The 17,843-nt window shown below is 39.0% G+C and overlaps 1 protein-coding gene across 3 annotated transcripts; it reads left to right on the top strand.

The window, feature by feature from the left end:
• Nucleotides 1–1,292: 1,292 nt before the first annotated feature.
• On the top strand, nt 1,293–14,725 carry tgfbrap1 (transforming growth factor, beta receptor associated protein 1). 3 transcript variants are annotated; one of them, XM_056380055.1, is made up of 13 exons: nt 1,293–1,513; nt 2,979–3,689; nt 4,108–4,302; nt 5,267–5,421; nt 5,638–5,720; nt 6,058–6,238; nt 6,330–6,490; nt 7,071–7,128; nt 7,225–7,368; nt 8,029–8,172; nt 9,721–9,880; nt 10,191–10,657; nt 11,534–14,725. In XM_056380055.1, exons 2-13 carry the CDS (start codon nt 2,993–2,995, stop codon nt 11,720–11,722), a joined length of 2,634 nt encoding a protein of 877 aa, XP_056236030.1. In that variant the 5' UTR covers nt 1,293–1,513; nt 2,979–2,992; the 3' UTR covers nt 11,723–14,725. The 3 variants fall into 3 exon arrangements, with proteins under 3 accessions (XP_056236030.1, XP_056236018.1, XP_056236041.1); XM_056380043.1 differs by having other exon boundaries at nt 2,974–3,689; XM_056380066.1 differs by lacking the exon at nt 1,293–1,513 and adding an exon at nt 1,541–1,643 and having other exon boundaries at nt 2,974–3,689.
• The last annotated feature ends 3,118 nt before the right edge of the window (nt 14,726–17,843 follow it).

The raw sequence follows: 17,843 nt of genomic DNA, 5'->3' as shown, positions 1-17,843 counted from the left end.
AAGGTGCAGAGAAGGTTTCTCAATACAACAATCATTGTAGCTGTACTATGCATGCTTATACATGATGGTAAACTTCATGAACCTTGAATAACCTGTTTACTGATACCTACTTACATACAGTATTGACATATTCTGTCTGATGCAATGCTTTTTAAGGCCAGGAGGTTGATGTAAAACATTAGGCCTGTGTGGGGCTGGCATGGTTCCAAAACAGCAAACAGGATGGTGTTTACAAGCTTCAGTATCCTGGTTTACGTGTATACTACCAGGCATAATCATAAACTGGGTATGAGGTTATCTATATTACTGTAAAATGGGATAGGGCACCAAATTACAGATGGGCTATTGCTGATCATAAAAGAATAAATTGACTATACTAAATTCTTATACCACATTTCGCTTGTATCTTCATAGCTAGGCCTTCAGTGTTAGTTTTTTAATCAGAAGAGAGGCTGTGATTGGCTCGTCAACCTGTTGTCACTAGAGCTCCAGAGAGAAGCCTGAGAGAGGAGGTGTAAAACTACATTGAGATGGTTTTTGGTACTTAAAAACACAAATTTATCTTCTCATTGATATCAAACTTTCAAATAAAACACCAGAAAAGTGTAAAATATGGGACCTTTAAACAAGTCCAGATGAAAACCTAGTACATGGCTGAAGCATCAAATCCTCCGACCTGAACAACTGGACATATGGTGCAAGAGCATTACTGAAGACTCTCTTCTAAGAAGCCAAGGTTTGTCCAAATAGTTGCTAGATTTGTCACTAGGTGGTCTCTTGAAAAAAAGGCTCAAAATCTAGCACAAATGTGTTGAATTGCAGGATATAAATGCTGCCCTAAACTGTTTACACCAATTAATTTTGAAAGAGCAACAGCCAATGGGGAAGCTCCAACTCAGTCACATGGCATTTGGGTGACGAATGGTGGAACTATGATCAGTCAGTCAGTCAGTCAGTCAGTCTGTAATACATCCATCCATCCAGAATGAATAGTAAACTCCCCTCAAACTAGAGTTCTGCATAGCTCTTGGTGATTTAAAAACTTTCTTATCTGATTTTTTATGACTCTTGTGATTGTTTTTATTAGATGGTCTTAGTTGCATTGTTTACTAATTATTTCTTGTTCTCGGTTTCTTGAAAAAGAGAGCTCAATCTCAATGAGACAGCCCGATTAAATAAAGATTAAATAAACAAAATATAACAAATTAAGAAGTCAATTTGAAATGTGTTGAGAAATCGTCAACAACTCCTCCTTGCTCGACAGTCTTGAACGCAGCCCTGCATCACCTGCAGCCAGCAAGAGTTCAGTTCTAATGGGCGGTGTTTTATACGGGACAAGGAAGGACCCAACGCTGCCATTCAAGCTAAATTTCTACTAGTTGGTGCGGGGCCGTCCCAAGGAGCATGGGAATAGTGTTAAAGTGTAAATATATGTCGTGGCCACTGTTTTTGGAGTAGTAGGCCCGCCTGTTTGTGGTAATCCCGCCTGCCGTCCTGAGCGCTGTCTGCAGCGGTACGTATGCTAACAACTCACGGAGAGACTAGGCAGGAGGCTGCTGCGCAGAGCATCATCTCAAGGGAGGGGAGGCCGGTTGGAAATTTGGTGCTTTTTCTTCGGACACACACCCCACGAGTGCTGTAATGTAATAATGCTGCTTGTTTGTTCACGTTATTAACAAGCCCTTCCTTAGTCATTCTTAAAAATGTAGTTTAGCTTCAGTTAGCTCGCTAGCATTGGCATAATTGGAGAACAGCCTCTTTAAGCTAACGTTAGCTAGCTCAGTATGCTGGCCCAGAAGCTACCTAATTAATCAAAAACCGACCACTACTTCCTCACACGAATAATGTACGTGACAAACAAATTAGTCCACCTCCAAACAGCCACTGTTAATCAGTGAATTTTGTGTTGTTGCTGCCATTAGCTTCTATGGGTTTCGCAAGCTAGCTAGCGTTAACGTCATTAGCCATTACCACATGAGCAGCGTTGATAATAATCTGCAAAATGAAAATAAATCCCATCCGGTAACAGTTTACCTTCCCCTAAGTAGCATTCGTACGCAGTATATAAACATTTAATAAATCATTTATTGCACACAATTATGTAGCAGATATAAGGACATTTTAAGTGCTAATGAATGCACAGTGTTTGATAACCATTAGAACTTCTATCAAGATATATTTTATATTATTACAACTGTATTGTCAGTTCCTATCTATTATACAGCAGCCTCAGCTCATGGGTGTCCTCAGGCGGGGTTATAGATGTTTAAAAATACATTTAAAACGCCTATATGCGCACATAACTACATTAACTTGTGGTATAAACCATTTATTAAATATTTACAAACTCTAGATAGGGGTACTTAAAGTAAAGTGTTACCATTAACCCTTTCTGGCATGAATACCGAGTATGAAAAATAACCCACTTAGCTTCAAGACATTACACATGAGGTTTTGAAGGAACTTTATTACATGCTGGTAGGGAAAGTTCAAAGCCAAAGTAAAGTGCTTGATCGTAAGTGACTTCTCTGTGTGTTGTTGAGGGTATATAAGTCTACTAACAGCTTGTTGTGTTTATTAATTAGGTAAGTAATTGTTTCAGAGTTAAAATGACAGAAAACAGTGAGAAATGCTTGTCAAAATGTCCCAAAGCCCAAGGTGATGTTTTGCCCAACCAAAACTAAATAGCCTTAGGGTATTCTGAACGTTTGGCCTTTTAAAGACTCACTTATTGGAGTCATTATTCAGAGTTAAATGATTCAGAATCCAGCAAAAGTCTGACTTTCCTAAAAGCAGAATGGATCTAGAGTTTGTTGTGAATGAGGGACACACCCATTATGCCTCAGTATATCCTGCTAGTGGATATTGCTAGTGAATTAATAATGTATCTCAATAAAATGTTTTGCTGTCTACTCTCATATAGATTATATTGTCTGCAGTTTTGTTGATGCCTTTCTGTTTTGTATCATCTAGTGTAGATGCCTTGGCTGAGATGAGTGTGAAGGCTTTTGAGCTAGTCCCCGCTGTGGAGCGAGATCTCCTCATGGGTGACAAAGCTCGCATCAACATTGAGTGCATTGAATGCTGTGGAAAGAAGCTGTATGTGGGCACCAATGACTGTTTCATCCACCACTTTCTGCTGGATGAGGTCACGTCCTCCAAAGGGAAACTGAGTTACTTGGCTCAGAAGAAGCTGCACAAATACCTGGGCCTCAAGAAACCAGTTGCTGAGCTGCGGGCTGCTTCTGCTTTGGAGCGTCTGATAGTGCTTTGTGATGGAATAGTGTTCCTCGTCGACATGGAGACATTAGAGACTGTGCCCTCGGCGGCAGGAGGTGGAGCCAAGATCAGAGGTGTGGCAGAATTCTGTATTAATGAGAACCCGGTGAATGGTGATCCGTTCTGTGTGGAAATGGGCATACTCTCCTCCAAGCGGCGGACTGTCCAGATTTACATGGTGTATGTGGACAGAGTCCAGCTGGTCAAAGAGGTGACCACTCCTGAGCAGCCCTGTGCCCTTAGTCTTGATGGTTACTTTTTGTGCCTGGCCCTCTCTACACAATACATGATCGTGAACTACAACACAGGAGCCTCCCAAGATCTCTTCCCTTACAACAGTGAAGAAAGGAGACCTATTGTGAAGAGGATCAGCAGGGAGGAATTCCTCTTAGCAGCACCTGGTGGTCTGGGTAAGTCAGTACATAAACAGGGTATCTCAGGTCTTTAAAAGTCTTAAAATCCATTTACAAAGGTGTTGAATATTCTTTCTTGTGTGCCATGGGCCGTAACATTACTTGTAACTGATGTTATCTAAATTATGGATGGTTAAACCATCCTTTCATTTTCTTTCAATTATCCTAGTCCAGGTCACGTTAATCATTGTCATATGTATGAATTATTGTTATAAACATCTGAGAAGTTCTGACAGAAATGTGTAATGTAAATGTTTTAATATTTAAGTACTTATAATGTACTAATTTTAGTAACTAATTTTCACAGCCTTTGTGCATCTGTTTGTTTCTTAATGGCAGTCTGTAAGTTTTAGGGAAGTAAAGAGTATTTCTTGACACATCCCTACTTACAAATTGTCTTAAATTTTCTCTCCAGGAATGTTTGCCAATGCAGAAGGGGTATCTCAGCGGGCTCCTGTCAACTGGTCAGAGAGTGTGATTGGTGCAGCTGTTTGTTTTCCATATGTGGTGGCCTTGGATGAGAGCTTCATCACCATCCACAGCATGTTGGACCAACAGCTAAAACAGACCCTTTCATTCAGGGATGGACACATTCTGCAAGACTTTGAAGGTATTATCACACAATCTCTCTCACTTAATCAAACCACTTATTTACCAAAATGATGACCATGCATTTTTGATATTATTCATAAAGACTGTAACAGGTTTAATGGTTACAAAGGTCAACAAGCTCCCCTAACAATAAAAACTCGTGTGAAATGATGTAAGAAGAAGTTGAAGACCTGATATATTAAGTTTCACCTGACAGCAGCATGATGCTTACTATGCATTAGATCCCACTGGATGTCCTGCCTTTTGCGTACTCCACCAATTTAGTACTGCACAACTATAATATTTCTGAATTCATGATGGACAGTTACAAAAAGTAATAAATCAAAGTCGATTCTGTCTTCTTTCTAACTTTCTAAACTTTACCAAAAACCAACGCTGGTTCAAGTGTTATAAATTATGTCTTTAACTGTTAAGTGCCTCCTTGGTGGAAAACAGGCCTCTGTTATTAAATAGTCCTGGGATGGAAAGAGTCATTGCTTTGGATTGCTAGACTGAGAAACCGAAACCTTTTAGCAGAATGTGGCTGGAGCTGTACACTGGGGTGTTTACACTTAATGGGATCTGAAGCATTTCCTATTACAGAACATCTTTCAGCTCATTGTTAGAATAGAAAATATCACTCTACAGAGCTACAAAAAAAAAGCAAGTGAAAGATATTAAGCTCTGGATACAGGTACATACTAGATTTCAAGTACAATGCACATTCCTATAGTTGATGTTCAGACAACTAGCTGTGAGCTGAAGCTGGAAACTATCAGAGGGGTTATGACATGCTGTTTGTACCTCTGGTTCGCTTTTAGTTACTGAAAATACTGGGTCCACATGAAGCTGTTTAAAGGCTATTGTGTAAGACAAAGGATTAAAATTGAGCAGACTCATCGTTGTTTATTGACAGGCCACCTGTGATGTCAATCAATATTAATTTGTGCTGAAATTCTGACCTGCGAGTGTTGTGGTTTTAGGGAAGGTCATTCTGGCTTCCACTAAGGCAGTGTATGTCCTGGTACCCCTGCCGCTTGAGAGACAGATACAAGACTTACTGGCCAGTCACAGAGTGGAGGAGGCGCTCACCCTCACAGAGGGAGCACAGAGAAATATTCCCAAAGACAAGTTCCAGGTAACAAACTGTGTGAAAGTATGTTGAAAAGATGACGTTGTGTGTGATAACATGATATTGGTATCATAGTAATCAATGATAGTATGATAACTTTGCCTGTATTTTGCCCATAGTAAGACCTTTAACATTAATCTGAGTGGAACCACATAATTTACAATATTTTTCTAAACTAAAAAACAAAGTTGTCTCATATATTGTCACTGTCTGCATGTACAGATTTTGCACAAAAGAATCCTCCAGCAGGCAGGTTTCATAAACTTTGGCCAACTTGAGTTTCTAGAGGCAAAAGAACATTTCAGGTAAGAGTCTGACTCTGTTTGATTGATATCAAGCTTTTGTTAAACAGCTTTGTTCATGAGATTAAACCCTGCAGCCATGCTATTCAGGCCCTAAGGTATTCCTACAAAAGTCTTATGTTACCTCATCAATGAAAATGTTTTAGTAATTAATGCTGCAATAGAGAGTCACTACTACTAATATAATAATAATTATAATTTATGTAATTATGACTTTGGATTTGTTTTTGAGGATTTGTTTTTGGTGTGAATTTGAACCCAAGAATCTGTGTGCACTTGCCTCACTCCTCAGCTGTTTTTTTTTTTTTTTTTTTTTTTGACCTTATCATTGTGTTTTCAGGAAGGGTCAGCTAGATGTGCGGGAGCTAATATCTCTCTACCCGCTACTGCTGCCAGCTTCCTCGTCATTCACTCGCTGCCACCCTCCTCTTCACGAGTTTGCAGATCTCAACCACCTGGCACAGGGTGATCAGGAAAAAGTGCTGCGATGCAAGAAATTCCTTATCACTTATTTGGGAGAGGTAAATGGAGTAAAAAAAAAAAGATTAATTTACACCGAATTGTAACATTGTTTATGTATTACAAAAAGTTTTTCTTTATCTCCACACACAGGTACGGAGCACAGAGGTGGCAAATGGCTGTAAAGAGGATGTGGACACAGCACTGTTAAAGCTGTATGCTGAACAGGACCATGAGAGCCTTCTAGACCTGCTAGCTACAGACAATGCCTGCGTGCTGGCAGACAGCGTCCCATGGCTAGAAAAATATCACAAGTGTGTACACTACCATTCTTTTGTTTTCGACATGCTCCCTTTTAAGAAAAGGTTAACAGAATTGATCACCTATAAAAATCGCAGCATTTCAACACCAACAGACATTTTATAGTCTTAAGAGCCTTCACATCTGCAGAAGCACTGTTACTAGATTGGATACATGAATACATTTAAAACACATTTTGAAACTGGCTGCACTGTGAACATGTCAAATGCATGTGTGTTTGCTTTGATTACTTTATAAAGAGTAATTAGAGTAAATTAGTCTCCATTTGGTCATGTCAGATCATGGTTAAAAGTGTGTTAATTAGAGAAAAAATGAACACTCTTGTGGACACTGTGGGGATCAGCATAATTTTCACCAATTAATGCGATCATAAAATTAGCAAAATCCTTCAGGGACGATGAGGCTTTGTTTGATGATTTTTTTTTTTTTTTTGCCTCTAGCTGTTAATTGCCAAATTGTTAAGCCTTAATACTGTGTCCAGTTTAGTCAATCCAGTTTATCATTTCCATTAGTTCATTATTTTGTACAAAAATAGAATCTTGAGAAATAAGCTTTTCTTCTTCCCCCTCTTAGATATTTTGCACTTGGGCTGCTCTATCACTCTAACGGTCAGGATTCAGCAGCACTTCAGGTACATATGCCTAAAATATGACTGGTTCTTACAATAGAATCGGCACCAACATAATGTTTAGGAATTGAACCTATTTCCTCTTTATGTTTTTGACAGTTGTGGATTCGCGTGGTAGATGGGGATCTGCAGGACTCCACAAGATCTGACCTTTATGAGTACATTGTGGACTTTCTCTGCTCCATCTCCAATCTGGATCTTGTATGGAAGTATGCAGACTGGGCCTTGCAGAAGGATCCCACCGTAGGTTACAAGTACCTTAAATTGCCTCAAAAATGTAACTGTACTGTAAGTCAAAGATAACTGGTGCAAGTCAACTTTGTGTAAACCTGATTTATTAACTGGCTTAACAACAATGTAAACCAGTTGATTTTTTTTCCTTCTATTTCATTTACATTTCAATAATTAATTTCAATAATTAATAAAAGGACAATGCCCATGGAGTAACAGAAAAGAAACTGCAAATAATAATTATGTAATGGTCAAAACAAGTACAGATCTCTATGTTTCACATTGGATGATTGAATAGACATGCAGAATAAGACAGTCAGGGCGGCTGGAGACATGTGATCTGTTACTTTCCAGTACTCGCAAGCCATTTCTTCAGTTCCTTATTAAATAAAAAGAAGACACTGAGTTTGTATTGAGTTCTCCTATATGTGCTAGCATACATCTTCATTCATTTGTGGCTTGAATGAAAAAAGCAGACTAAAAATGTGATTTATTTATTATTTTTTTAGAGCAAAGTCTTTTCTTTTCTTTCTCTTTTCTTGTGACACTGTTGGTTGTCTAGTGTCTTGTATTCTGCATGCTTCCTCTTTCATTGCATCATTTTCATATCAGTTCATAACATAATTTTCTGACATTGTGCATAGTAACCTTGCTTTTCTTTTTTGTTTGCAGATAGGTGTCCACATCTTTACTAAGAGACCTCTCTGTAAGGATCAGTCACAATTGAAACCTGATGATGTCATCACTTACCTGGGAAAGCACAGCCAGGCACTACTTCTCTACTTGGAATACCTGGTGCTGGAGAGAAGGATACAGGTACAATAAAAAGATGAAGTTATCAGCTGTTAGTCGGGGGGTGACAGAGAGCTGGAACATTCTGGTTCAGGTGTTAGTGTTGGATCTGTTCAAGTGTCATTGAGCAAATCAGATCAGAGATGTGCAGGGTTTTCCTGCAAAGAGAATTATGAGGTGGTCGCTTCTGTCAAATTTTGTGCTGCCTCCAGCTCTCAACGAACTGCTTATTTTCTAACCACAGTTGCACTCGGTAGACATCTGTCATTTTTTAACTGCAATTGTGCCATTACATTGATTCGGTGGCGCTGTATTGTAATCAGCACAGTCCACCGGGAAAGACACTGCCAAAGCTGCAGAAGAAGAAAAAGTGCATTTAAAAAGTATGTTACTGACAAGGTGCAGTGAATTTGTCAGGTCTAGAAGTAGTGTACAACCACAAGAAGTGGAAGGGACCGGTGATGGAGAGGATCAGAATGAGATTGCGAGACAGGATGTGGGTTTTCAGTTGCCGTGTGATCAGGAGTGTTTAACACGATGCTGATGTCTACGTGATTTTAACGTCACTTTTTATTCATCTCAACCAAAGACATTTTAAACTGCCCGATTTTAAATGTTTTTTTTTTTTTAGATAGTATCAGCCTAGATAAATACAACAGTGACAGAAAAAAACATGTCAAATTCCTCAGGATTCTGTGCATATGATCAGGATTGTACCACCTCCATCTCATACTGAGCCAGGAAAAACCCTAATGTGCTGTGGCTCATCCAAACACTACCCCTGCAGCGTAGCAAGCATCATAAGAGGAATTCACTGCAGTATCAATTCTCCAAAGTACTGAATTGCATTGTTATTGTGGATACAATTACATGGACTGCAGCAGTCTCACTATTGACCACATTCTCAATATGAAAGTATTTTGATGAACCTGGTCACGAAACACATTGACTCTGTGCTTAGCACTGTCTCTTGACTTCCCTCTGCAACCCTGACTTGTGAGCTAAGTGAATTAGGTTGACTTCAACTGAAGTTATGTACACCCTTAATTTCAGTCTGGCTCCTCCCAGGAGTCATGCAACATAAGTATAAGTGCTTGAGAAAATGGATGTATGAATGCAGTTTTTAAAACTTTATTCAACCAAGATATTTTCACTTAGAGCAAAGCTCTTTTATACTACAGTCTGACCTGTTGGTTAGAGACGCTCTACAGTAGTAGTTGGGGAACAAGGGGCTTTCTCGTGATCTTATCAGTAGTTGTTATGAGTTGTTATGTATTCACACTGAGAGTTCAAGTCTTCCTTTTTTTATGTTTTGTTGCACTTTTAAGGTTGTCTTTAATAGTCCTTCAGATTCAGGTAATTAGCAAAATCCTGCTTAAATTTTTTACTGACAGTAATGAATCAAAATTAATATTGGAATATTTCAATTTGCAGTCGATGTAAATATAGTCTCTTAAGGATAACCGTTTTGTAGGATTTAGCAGCTAATTTTTTTTTTTTTTCATCCAAGCACCTTCCCAAAGAAAATTTGATTTTAATTCAGATTGTTTTCTTCCATGTTTGTGAATGCAGAAAGAGAAGTTCCACACACACCTGGCTGTGTTGTACCTGGAGAGGGTCTTGTCACTGCTGTCAAAGTCGCCAACAGATGAAGAGAAGCTAACTAGAGCTAGAGAGAGGCTCCAAGCCTTGCTCAGGGAGTCCAACCTATACCGTGTACAGTTTCTTTTAGGTGAGACACTGTCACCTCATGTCTGAAGATGATTACAGTTGAATATCTTAAGAGGGATCTTTGTGTTTTTGAATGTTGTTTTGCAGTATCTTGACCAGCTAATTAAGTTATTTAGTAGTGAGTTGTAATAGTTTAGACTTAACAGATATTTTATGGCAGATTATAACAGCATAAATGCAATGCAGATTTAAGTGCAGTTCAGGGTGTAAAGGCGACTGGAAATACCTTCATAGCAAGGTGTTATTCTCAAGACTTTGTTTCTAAATGACCGGGGAGATTGTGGTGATGTTTCATGTTCTTTTCTGTTCAGGTAAGATGGAGAACTGTGAACAACTGCTGCTAGAGCGTGCAACACTACATGGAAAACTGGAGGAGCATGATAAAGCATTGCACATATTGGTGCACAAACTCAGAGACTTCTCGTCTGCTGAGGCCTTCTGTATATGGGCCTCATCTTGTCGGGATTCTGCCTACCGACAGCAGCTGTTTCACCTGCTGCTGGGGGTTTATCTAGATGGGAACCTTCCTGGAAAATCCCAGACAGCAACAGGAGGGGGCAGTGGAGATCTGGAGATGGCAGCAGTGGACCTCCTAAATCGTCATGGCGAGGTGTTCGATGCAGTCCGTGTCCTTCGCATGCTCCCTGAAAACTGGTCACTGCAGCTGCTGCGGCCCTTCCTGGGTCGAGCTGTCAGGGCCAGTATGCATGCCTGCCGCACCTCCCAGATTGCTCTGGGGTTAGCCCACTCTGAAAACCTTCAACTGCTGCATGACAGGGTGAGAAACGCATAACACAATACAAGAATGCACAAATTAGTTTAACAGGCTTGGGTACCATACCATCATTTATTACATTATGACCTTTTTTTTGTTTTGTGACCAAGTTTGTTATTTTAAATCACAAGACAGCATCAGCTTTACAAAGGGTTAACAGCAATAATGATGATAACTTAACATGATTTCTGTAAGTACTTCTCCAATAGAGCAATCCTGAATAAACCACTGAAACAGTGAACAACTCAAATGGAGCTGCAAAGATTTAGACATTTAAGCAATTGGTAATCTGCAACTTTTTTTTTTTTTTTAATGGTTTAATGGTTTGAGCAATTTTTCAAACAAAAATGCCAAAACATTTGCTGGTTCCAGCTTCTCAAATGTGAGTTTATGCTTTTCTAGTGTGATAAATGTATGGTAAAGTGAACATATTTGGTTTTTTGACTTTTGGTCGAATGCAAATGAGATATTTTAAGATCTCCAGGGGCACGTCCATTTGATGATTTTGGTTTATTGACCAAAGGTTTATTGATAAATCAAGAAAATAATCGACTGATTATTTGATAATGAAAATAATCTTCAGTTACAGTCATCAAATGAACCTTGACAACCTTTCTAAAAAAAAAATTTGAAAGTGTCCAAAATTTTAAGGAGAATCTTGGTATGTTATTCATCTTTAATGGTTGAAATTTTACCAGACATGAATTGGCAGATTGAGTCAGATATGATTGTATCAGTGAGTAATGTGTCTTCTGTCTACAGGGAACCCATATAATAATTTACTCCATTTGCTCATGGGATTTTAACATATAGGGTGTTGTCTTATTGCTCTTTACTGCTTTAACTCGTAACTCTTCTGTCTAATATTTTTTCCTCCAGTTGAAAGAGCGCAAGAAACCCATCTTTGTGTCTGAAAAGAAGGGATGCCACCTGTGCCACAACACCTTCAGTGATCCCGATGTGGTGTGTCTGCCAGGTGGAGTACCTGTCCACACTCACTGCGTCGCCCAGAGAGTAAGAGACTCTCCCACTAAGAGACAATTAACTAATAGCAGTAACCATACGTGAGACTTGAAACTGTCATGTGACCTGCGATCGGAGGCACCAAACTAAAGGGCAGGACGTGCTGAGATTTTGGATAACTGAGGACTGAGGGGGTAAAAAAAAAAGCACAGAACACACATTGCCATAGTAGAATCTGCTATGGAGTTAATGAGAAACAGAGAAAGCTGTGCGAGTGTGAGTGTGTGTGTGTGAGAGGGAGAAACAGATGATTTCAGCTATTTATTGCCACAGTTATACCACACTTTCAGACTGCAAGTTTTTATAGAAGTAAAAAACCAACAGCTAAGTCACCCTGCCCTTTAATCCATTTAAACAGAAAATTAATTAAAGATGGGCTCTTGTCCTTTTCTGTGGGTCGAATACTGAGCCTGTCCTTGTCTTCGCTTGTACTGTTTTAAACCTAAATTTGAGAAACTACTTGGACTACAGAACACACTGTATTTGAATTCTGTTGCATTTCTTAAGCATGAATAATATAACTTGCTCATTGCAATGTTAGGTTTTAATGTGAGACTCATCAGAATTGATGGAAAAAGAGTGTTTTATGTCCGTCTTTGAGATCTGGTCTCACTGCTGCTTTATTTTCCCTTTGTTATAAGGGCAAGGGAGGTTATAGTTATAGTAATTCAATTAGTGACTTACCAGCAGCAATTTGATACAAACCTATTAGATTATGAATGTCCTGATATTGGGGTTATTGTCTGTGGATCAACAGTGTAAAACACTACATGAAATCTTGCATTTCGCTTACTAATCATCATTAAGTGTGACTGGAGACTTGGATCAGTACTCAAACTACATCAGGGGTCAATCTGATTGACCTTCTAAATCAAATCTTCTTTAATGATAATATGTTACTATACACAAGTGAAACATGAACGCAAATTTTATGGCTAAGTTATAGATGGCACATATGTAAAGTGAAATGAAATGTGAAATCAAGCTTCAGGATTTTTGTCTCATTTTGAGTGACTACTAGTCATTAAATAAATCTAGAGGGATCTTCACTGCCCTCCTGCCATCATGGATCCACTTTGTTTGGTTAAATATTTAGGAGGGCCACAAAAAGATATTTCTAATTTACTTCAGGTGGGGAAAGGAGATAAATTGTTCCAAAGAGCTGAATAAACCCTGTCAATTTTCACAAGATAATTAGTTTTTATCTGTTATTACTATCTGTGAGAAATTCAGTTATCTTTTTCAGAGCTTACATATTGTTATAAATTTTTGTTTAAGCTGTAAAAAAGTATGTGACCACAAGATGGCAGTAATGTGTAAAGTTTTTGAAACAAATGCAATGAACCACAGGTGGAGCATTATGGAAATTACTTTATGGTATTCTTTACTATTCTACTCAGTGCCCTGAATATGCCTTTTGAATAATGGGAGAAAAAATGATTGAAAGCTGGTTGGAACAAATCTTCCAAATGTTCTCCATTTTGTTCCTTTTGTTCCACAATCCATCAACGCGTACCTTGGTCTTGGTGAAAAGGAAATGCTATGACGGTCATGGTCATTGGTATGAAGCCTCCAGACTAAATGCTTCATGTTGACGAGGATGCATTTCCTCCACTCTCCTTATGAAAGTAATGAATGATTGTCAAAGAAAATGGTTTTATAATGCACATAATGCACTGCACATGACACTTAAACCTTTTCTTTAATGTTTGGGAATTGTGAGAGGACAAAAAAACAGTTTCATCCATAATTTTGATGGCCCAAAAAAATACAGCTTCATACATCTCAGCTGTCATAACTGCCTCCCTCATAAATGCTGGGGTTATGGCTTTAACCTTTTAATCCTGACAACTCTTGCAGAAACAGAAGTCGGCCCTATTCTATCATAATGAAGCCCTAGAATTCTTTACAGACTTGTCATCACAGAGCACTGCTTTGTCTTTTTAGTGCTTTCCAAATATTGTGTATGTGTCAGTTAATAATAAAGGGCAGCTTGGACTTGATAAATGTTTCTCCCAGACACACAAAACTAATGGCAGGTGCATAATGTGTTTGTGTAGCTCAACTGTGTGAACAGTCAAATTCAGGGACACATTCCTCAGTGTCCACTGGAGGTGATGCTTTGCTAAAATAAAAAGTCTAGGCCAAACTATTTCACTTTGAAAAACCGAGGTTATCCAAGCTGGCAGAGGACGCATGAATTGCATAACAGAGCACTGAGAGAAAACGGTGAACATTGTCATGTAAAGCTGCTGTACATCGAATACACTCTTAAATCAGTGCAGCTCCATGTTTTCTTTTTCAGATTTAACACTTGTCTCTCTTCCTTGAAATGTGCCACTGTCTGAAGATGCCCATCTAGATTTAGTTAAGATCAGAAGACGTAAAAATTAATCCTCCCCCTTTACACACTACAAATTATCTGCAAGATATTCATCCAAATTAGTTCTGAAAGAGAGAAATTGTTCAGGATTCCCAAATCAAGCCTCTAAGGACTGTAACTTTTTTCAAAAGAAAAGATAGTGTCCCTCCCTAAATGTTTAATTTTAACCTTATATTCAATTGTCCAACGGATCAAAACACATCACTGTTGTGGGGTTTGCTTGTTTCTCTGGTGCCTGTGCTGTTGATGCTAGCCTTCTGTAATTGCAAACAAAAATTTCTTTTGGGGACTTTGTGCAAACATGGGACTATTTTTCTAACATGGAGATCTGAATATTGTATATACTGTCGGTTGACTTGCTTTCCATGACAGAAATTCACAGCTTATGTACAGCATCTTTCTGTCCAAACAATTTGTGTGTAGCTTGCTTAAAGGTCCTCCTAACAATGACTTCAAGTAATAATAATAATAATAATAATAATAATGATAATAATGATAAAAATACAGTACATTTGTGAAAAAAATGCTATTGTATTTTATAAATATATGTATACTGGTATGTATATACTGCATTTGTACTTGTTTGTTGCTTTCTTAATCAATGCCAATGTGGATGGAGTGTACAACCTGTAAATCCGTCCCATTTTAATAAACATGAAACTGTATATCAACTCATGGAGTTTCATTTCACATTTCACACCGAAAAGTAATTCCCGTGCATGTTTTGGCATGATTATTGTCAGACAGAATGTTAGGACCTTAATTATTTTACTTTATATTTTGCTGCTATTTTCTCTGTCAAGTAATTGACATTCAGAAAACCTTGGTTTGTATTAATCCATATCATATGAAAACTGCAAGGCTGCAACCAACAATTATTTTCAGTATCAATTTTTCTGACTATTTTCTTTAATAATTGATCATTTACACAGTGGACCTTTTAAGGCAATCTGCAGTCACTTATTTCTGCCCCATTAACCCCATTACCGTTCTGTTCAGAGGAATGCATTTTATTAAGCGTTGCTGTATATTGGGTAAACTTTAAATAAAGGGCTGGTTTGTTTTAGCATTTGTAAGTCTCCTTGATTTTTAATTTGAATTCATATATATGTATTAGGTGAACCTGGATGAAACTAATGCAGTATAATGGAAGAGGCCTTTCAGTAAATCCTCCTTCATGAGAATTATAATGTTCAGTATTTGCTGAATCTGTTTGAAAAGTGTCGGTTTATTTTAATGGTCAGTGTGGAGGCTGTAATTGTGGTAATGTTTAAGTGTACTGGGATGTACTGAGAAGTGTTCCTAACAGTTTGTCAAGTCTAATTCCTATAATTGGGATGGACAAAAAATTAGGAACACCTCTCAGTATAGGGTTAGTTTATATACAGTGGTGGCCAAAAGTCTGAGACCACTTTCCCATGTAGCCTCACATATTGCTTTCAAAATAAGTCTCAAAAAGGTAACAGGTAAGGTATATCATAAAGGTTCTTACAAGCTATTCTAGTCTATATGGGGATATAGTGTAGCTTTATTGCAGATCAACTTCTGTTAGGACATGTACATGTGTGCATACATGTCTTGCTATGGTTGTGGGGACAAATCTGGGTTTGAAACAATCTGTGAGGTTATTTTGGCCAGTTGTGACGGCTTCAAAAGGCTTTTTGAGGGACACCTGCAGTGACTGAAGTCAGTGTCAGGATGAGTCTCTACGACGTGAATGAAACTGAAAGTAATGTCCTTTGTAAAGGTTGAAACGTGAAGAGTGAAGTACACGCACCAAGCAGCAGGCGCATTCAAAATTTCTCCAGGAATTTTCGAATACTTTTAATGTTATGCTGTACCGGGAAAATCGTGTCATCAGTTCAGCTCTTTCTTGTTCAACTTTCTGCACGACATAAAAATATGTTCAAATGAGCGCAGCGCAGTCACCCGCTTCTTACAGTGTGTTTTGTCAGTATACTAATCAGGCTGCGCGGACTCCGTGACGGGATTGGTCGAAGCAGAGAGGAGGAGCCTCCGACTCCACGGCCGGCTTCTCCTATTGGTGCGACAATGATCCTGAGTTGGCACCACAGCTGTAGCCGTTCAAGCATTCAGAGGAAAAGAGCTTAATACCCGGCCAGCACATCATTAGTGGCGGCTGACATGATAGGCAGCGCGCCTCTTCACCGCCTTTGTCAACATGTGTGTGTAATTTGTGATTTGGTTTGAGATGCTGGTAGTGATTGTTGGGGACTGGGTTAGTTTTAAAATTCTGATTGTGCATCACACCCTTAGAAAAAGACTGTTGGACACATTAGGAACAGGGGTGCTGCTTGTGTTTTGAGGTTGGTTAGAATCGCACAGTTGGGATCTTTGTTGGCTTCTGTTCCCCTACTTTAGTTATCCTCTCACCTTGTTTGTATTTTTGTTTCCTTATTTAACATCTGGGTTATGCAATAAATTTGATTTACTAATAACACCTGGTTTTATGTTGTTTCCCTTTTCCCCTAGCTGTGTCGTAACATAAAGACTGCCAACATATGGTGACTGGGGGGACAATACACCATGATTTCTTTGTATATAGAAACCAACATGGCTGCAACTGAAACCTGGCTCTGTGAGCAGTCCACGCTCAGTAAGTGAAATACTCGGTGAGTAAAATTGTTATGTCTTCTTTGTTTGCAGAAATCAACTGCCTGGTACTGGATGCGAGTCCCACAGCGTCTGAGGTTTTTCTTTCCCAGGAAAGTGGTTCCACAAAGGGTTTATATCTTGATGCTTCATGTGAACATTGCAACATCTAGGCTACTGGCCTGAATGCAAAATGGGCAAATACAAATGTTTGTAAGTTACAAATTGAATGTAAGTATAAGGTAAAGCATGATTGTATTTTATATTCCAAGCATAGATTTATATACCGTCAAATCAAAATGTTTTGTATGCATGGAATGTGTCAATATCAGTTAAGCTCAATGTCTTAGTTTTAACTTAAGTGTTGGCAAAATACATGTAGCTTTAGTTTTAAATGTCAGTGTTGATGGTTGTGCTGTAAAGGTGCAATATAAGATGTGGCCAGGACTTTAGTTTTAAATGTTCAAAAAATGTTGGTATGTTGGCTTTCCAAGATGGTGGCCGGATGACGACGCTGCATCTTCGAGGTGGACCCCCCGGAGGTGCCTGCCTTCTCATTGAGGCGTAGTGGCAGCCCTACCTGGAGGGGAAGCGCATGATGCTCAGCGTGACTGTTGCCAAGGTGATCCTGAGGATCTCCTGGGAGGAGTGGAGGCTGCACTGTTGGAGGGAGGACACACGGGGTGGAGGAGACGTCCCTACTCATCCAGGATCTCCACGCCACCCTGGACGTCCCTTTGCTGGATTCTCTCCACATCCAGGACATATGGAGTACACAGAGGTGCCACCTCAGCTGCACTCAGGACCCACCAGGTGTGCAGCTGTACACAGAGACTGGTAGACTGACAAAGGGCGGGGTCAGCCTTGTGGTTTCCACCTTAACCAGTTCATCCCAGGTACATGTGTGTGTCTCATAGATTAAGTATATTGTGTATTATCATTTCATGCAAACATGATGTAGTGACCATTTGTCCATAAAAAAAAATTAAACTTTAAACCAAACCTAATCAAAAGGCCACTGATGCACCATAGGGATGTGGTTTAATGCAGGCAAAGGAAGATGAATGTCCATTCCAATCTTGCAGTTTTGTGTGGATTTATTGCAACAAAATAAAACAAACAAAAGAACAAAGAAAAACCATGGCTGCTGCTGCTTCTCTTTGCACTGTT

Source organism: Seriola aureovittata, chromosome 1 (assembly GCF_021018895.1).
Source record: "Seriola aureovittata isolate HTS-2021-v1 ecotype China chromosome 1, ASM2101889v1, whole genome shotgun sequence".
NCBI lineage: Eukaryota > Metazoa > Chordata > Actinopteri > Carangiformes > Carangidae > Seriola > Seriola aureovittata.
Note: the sequence above shows the minus strand (reverse complement) of the source record. Positions and strands in the feature narration are given on the sequence as shown.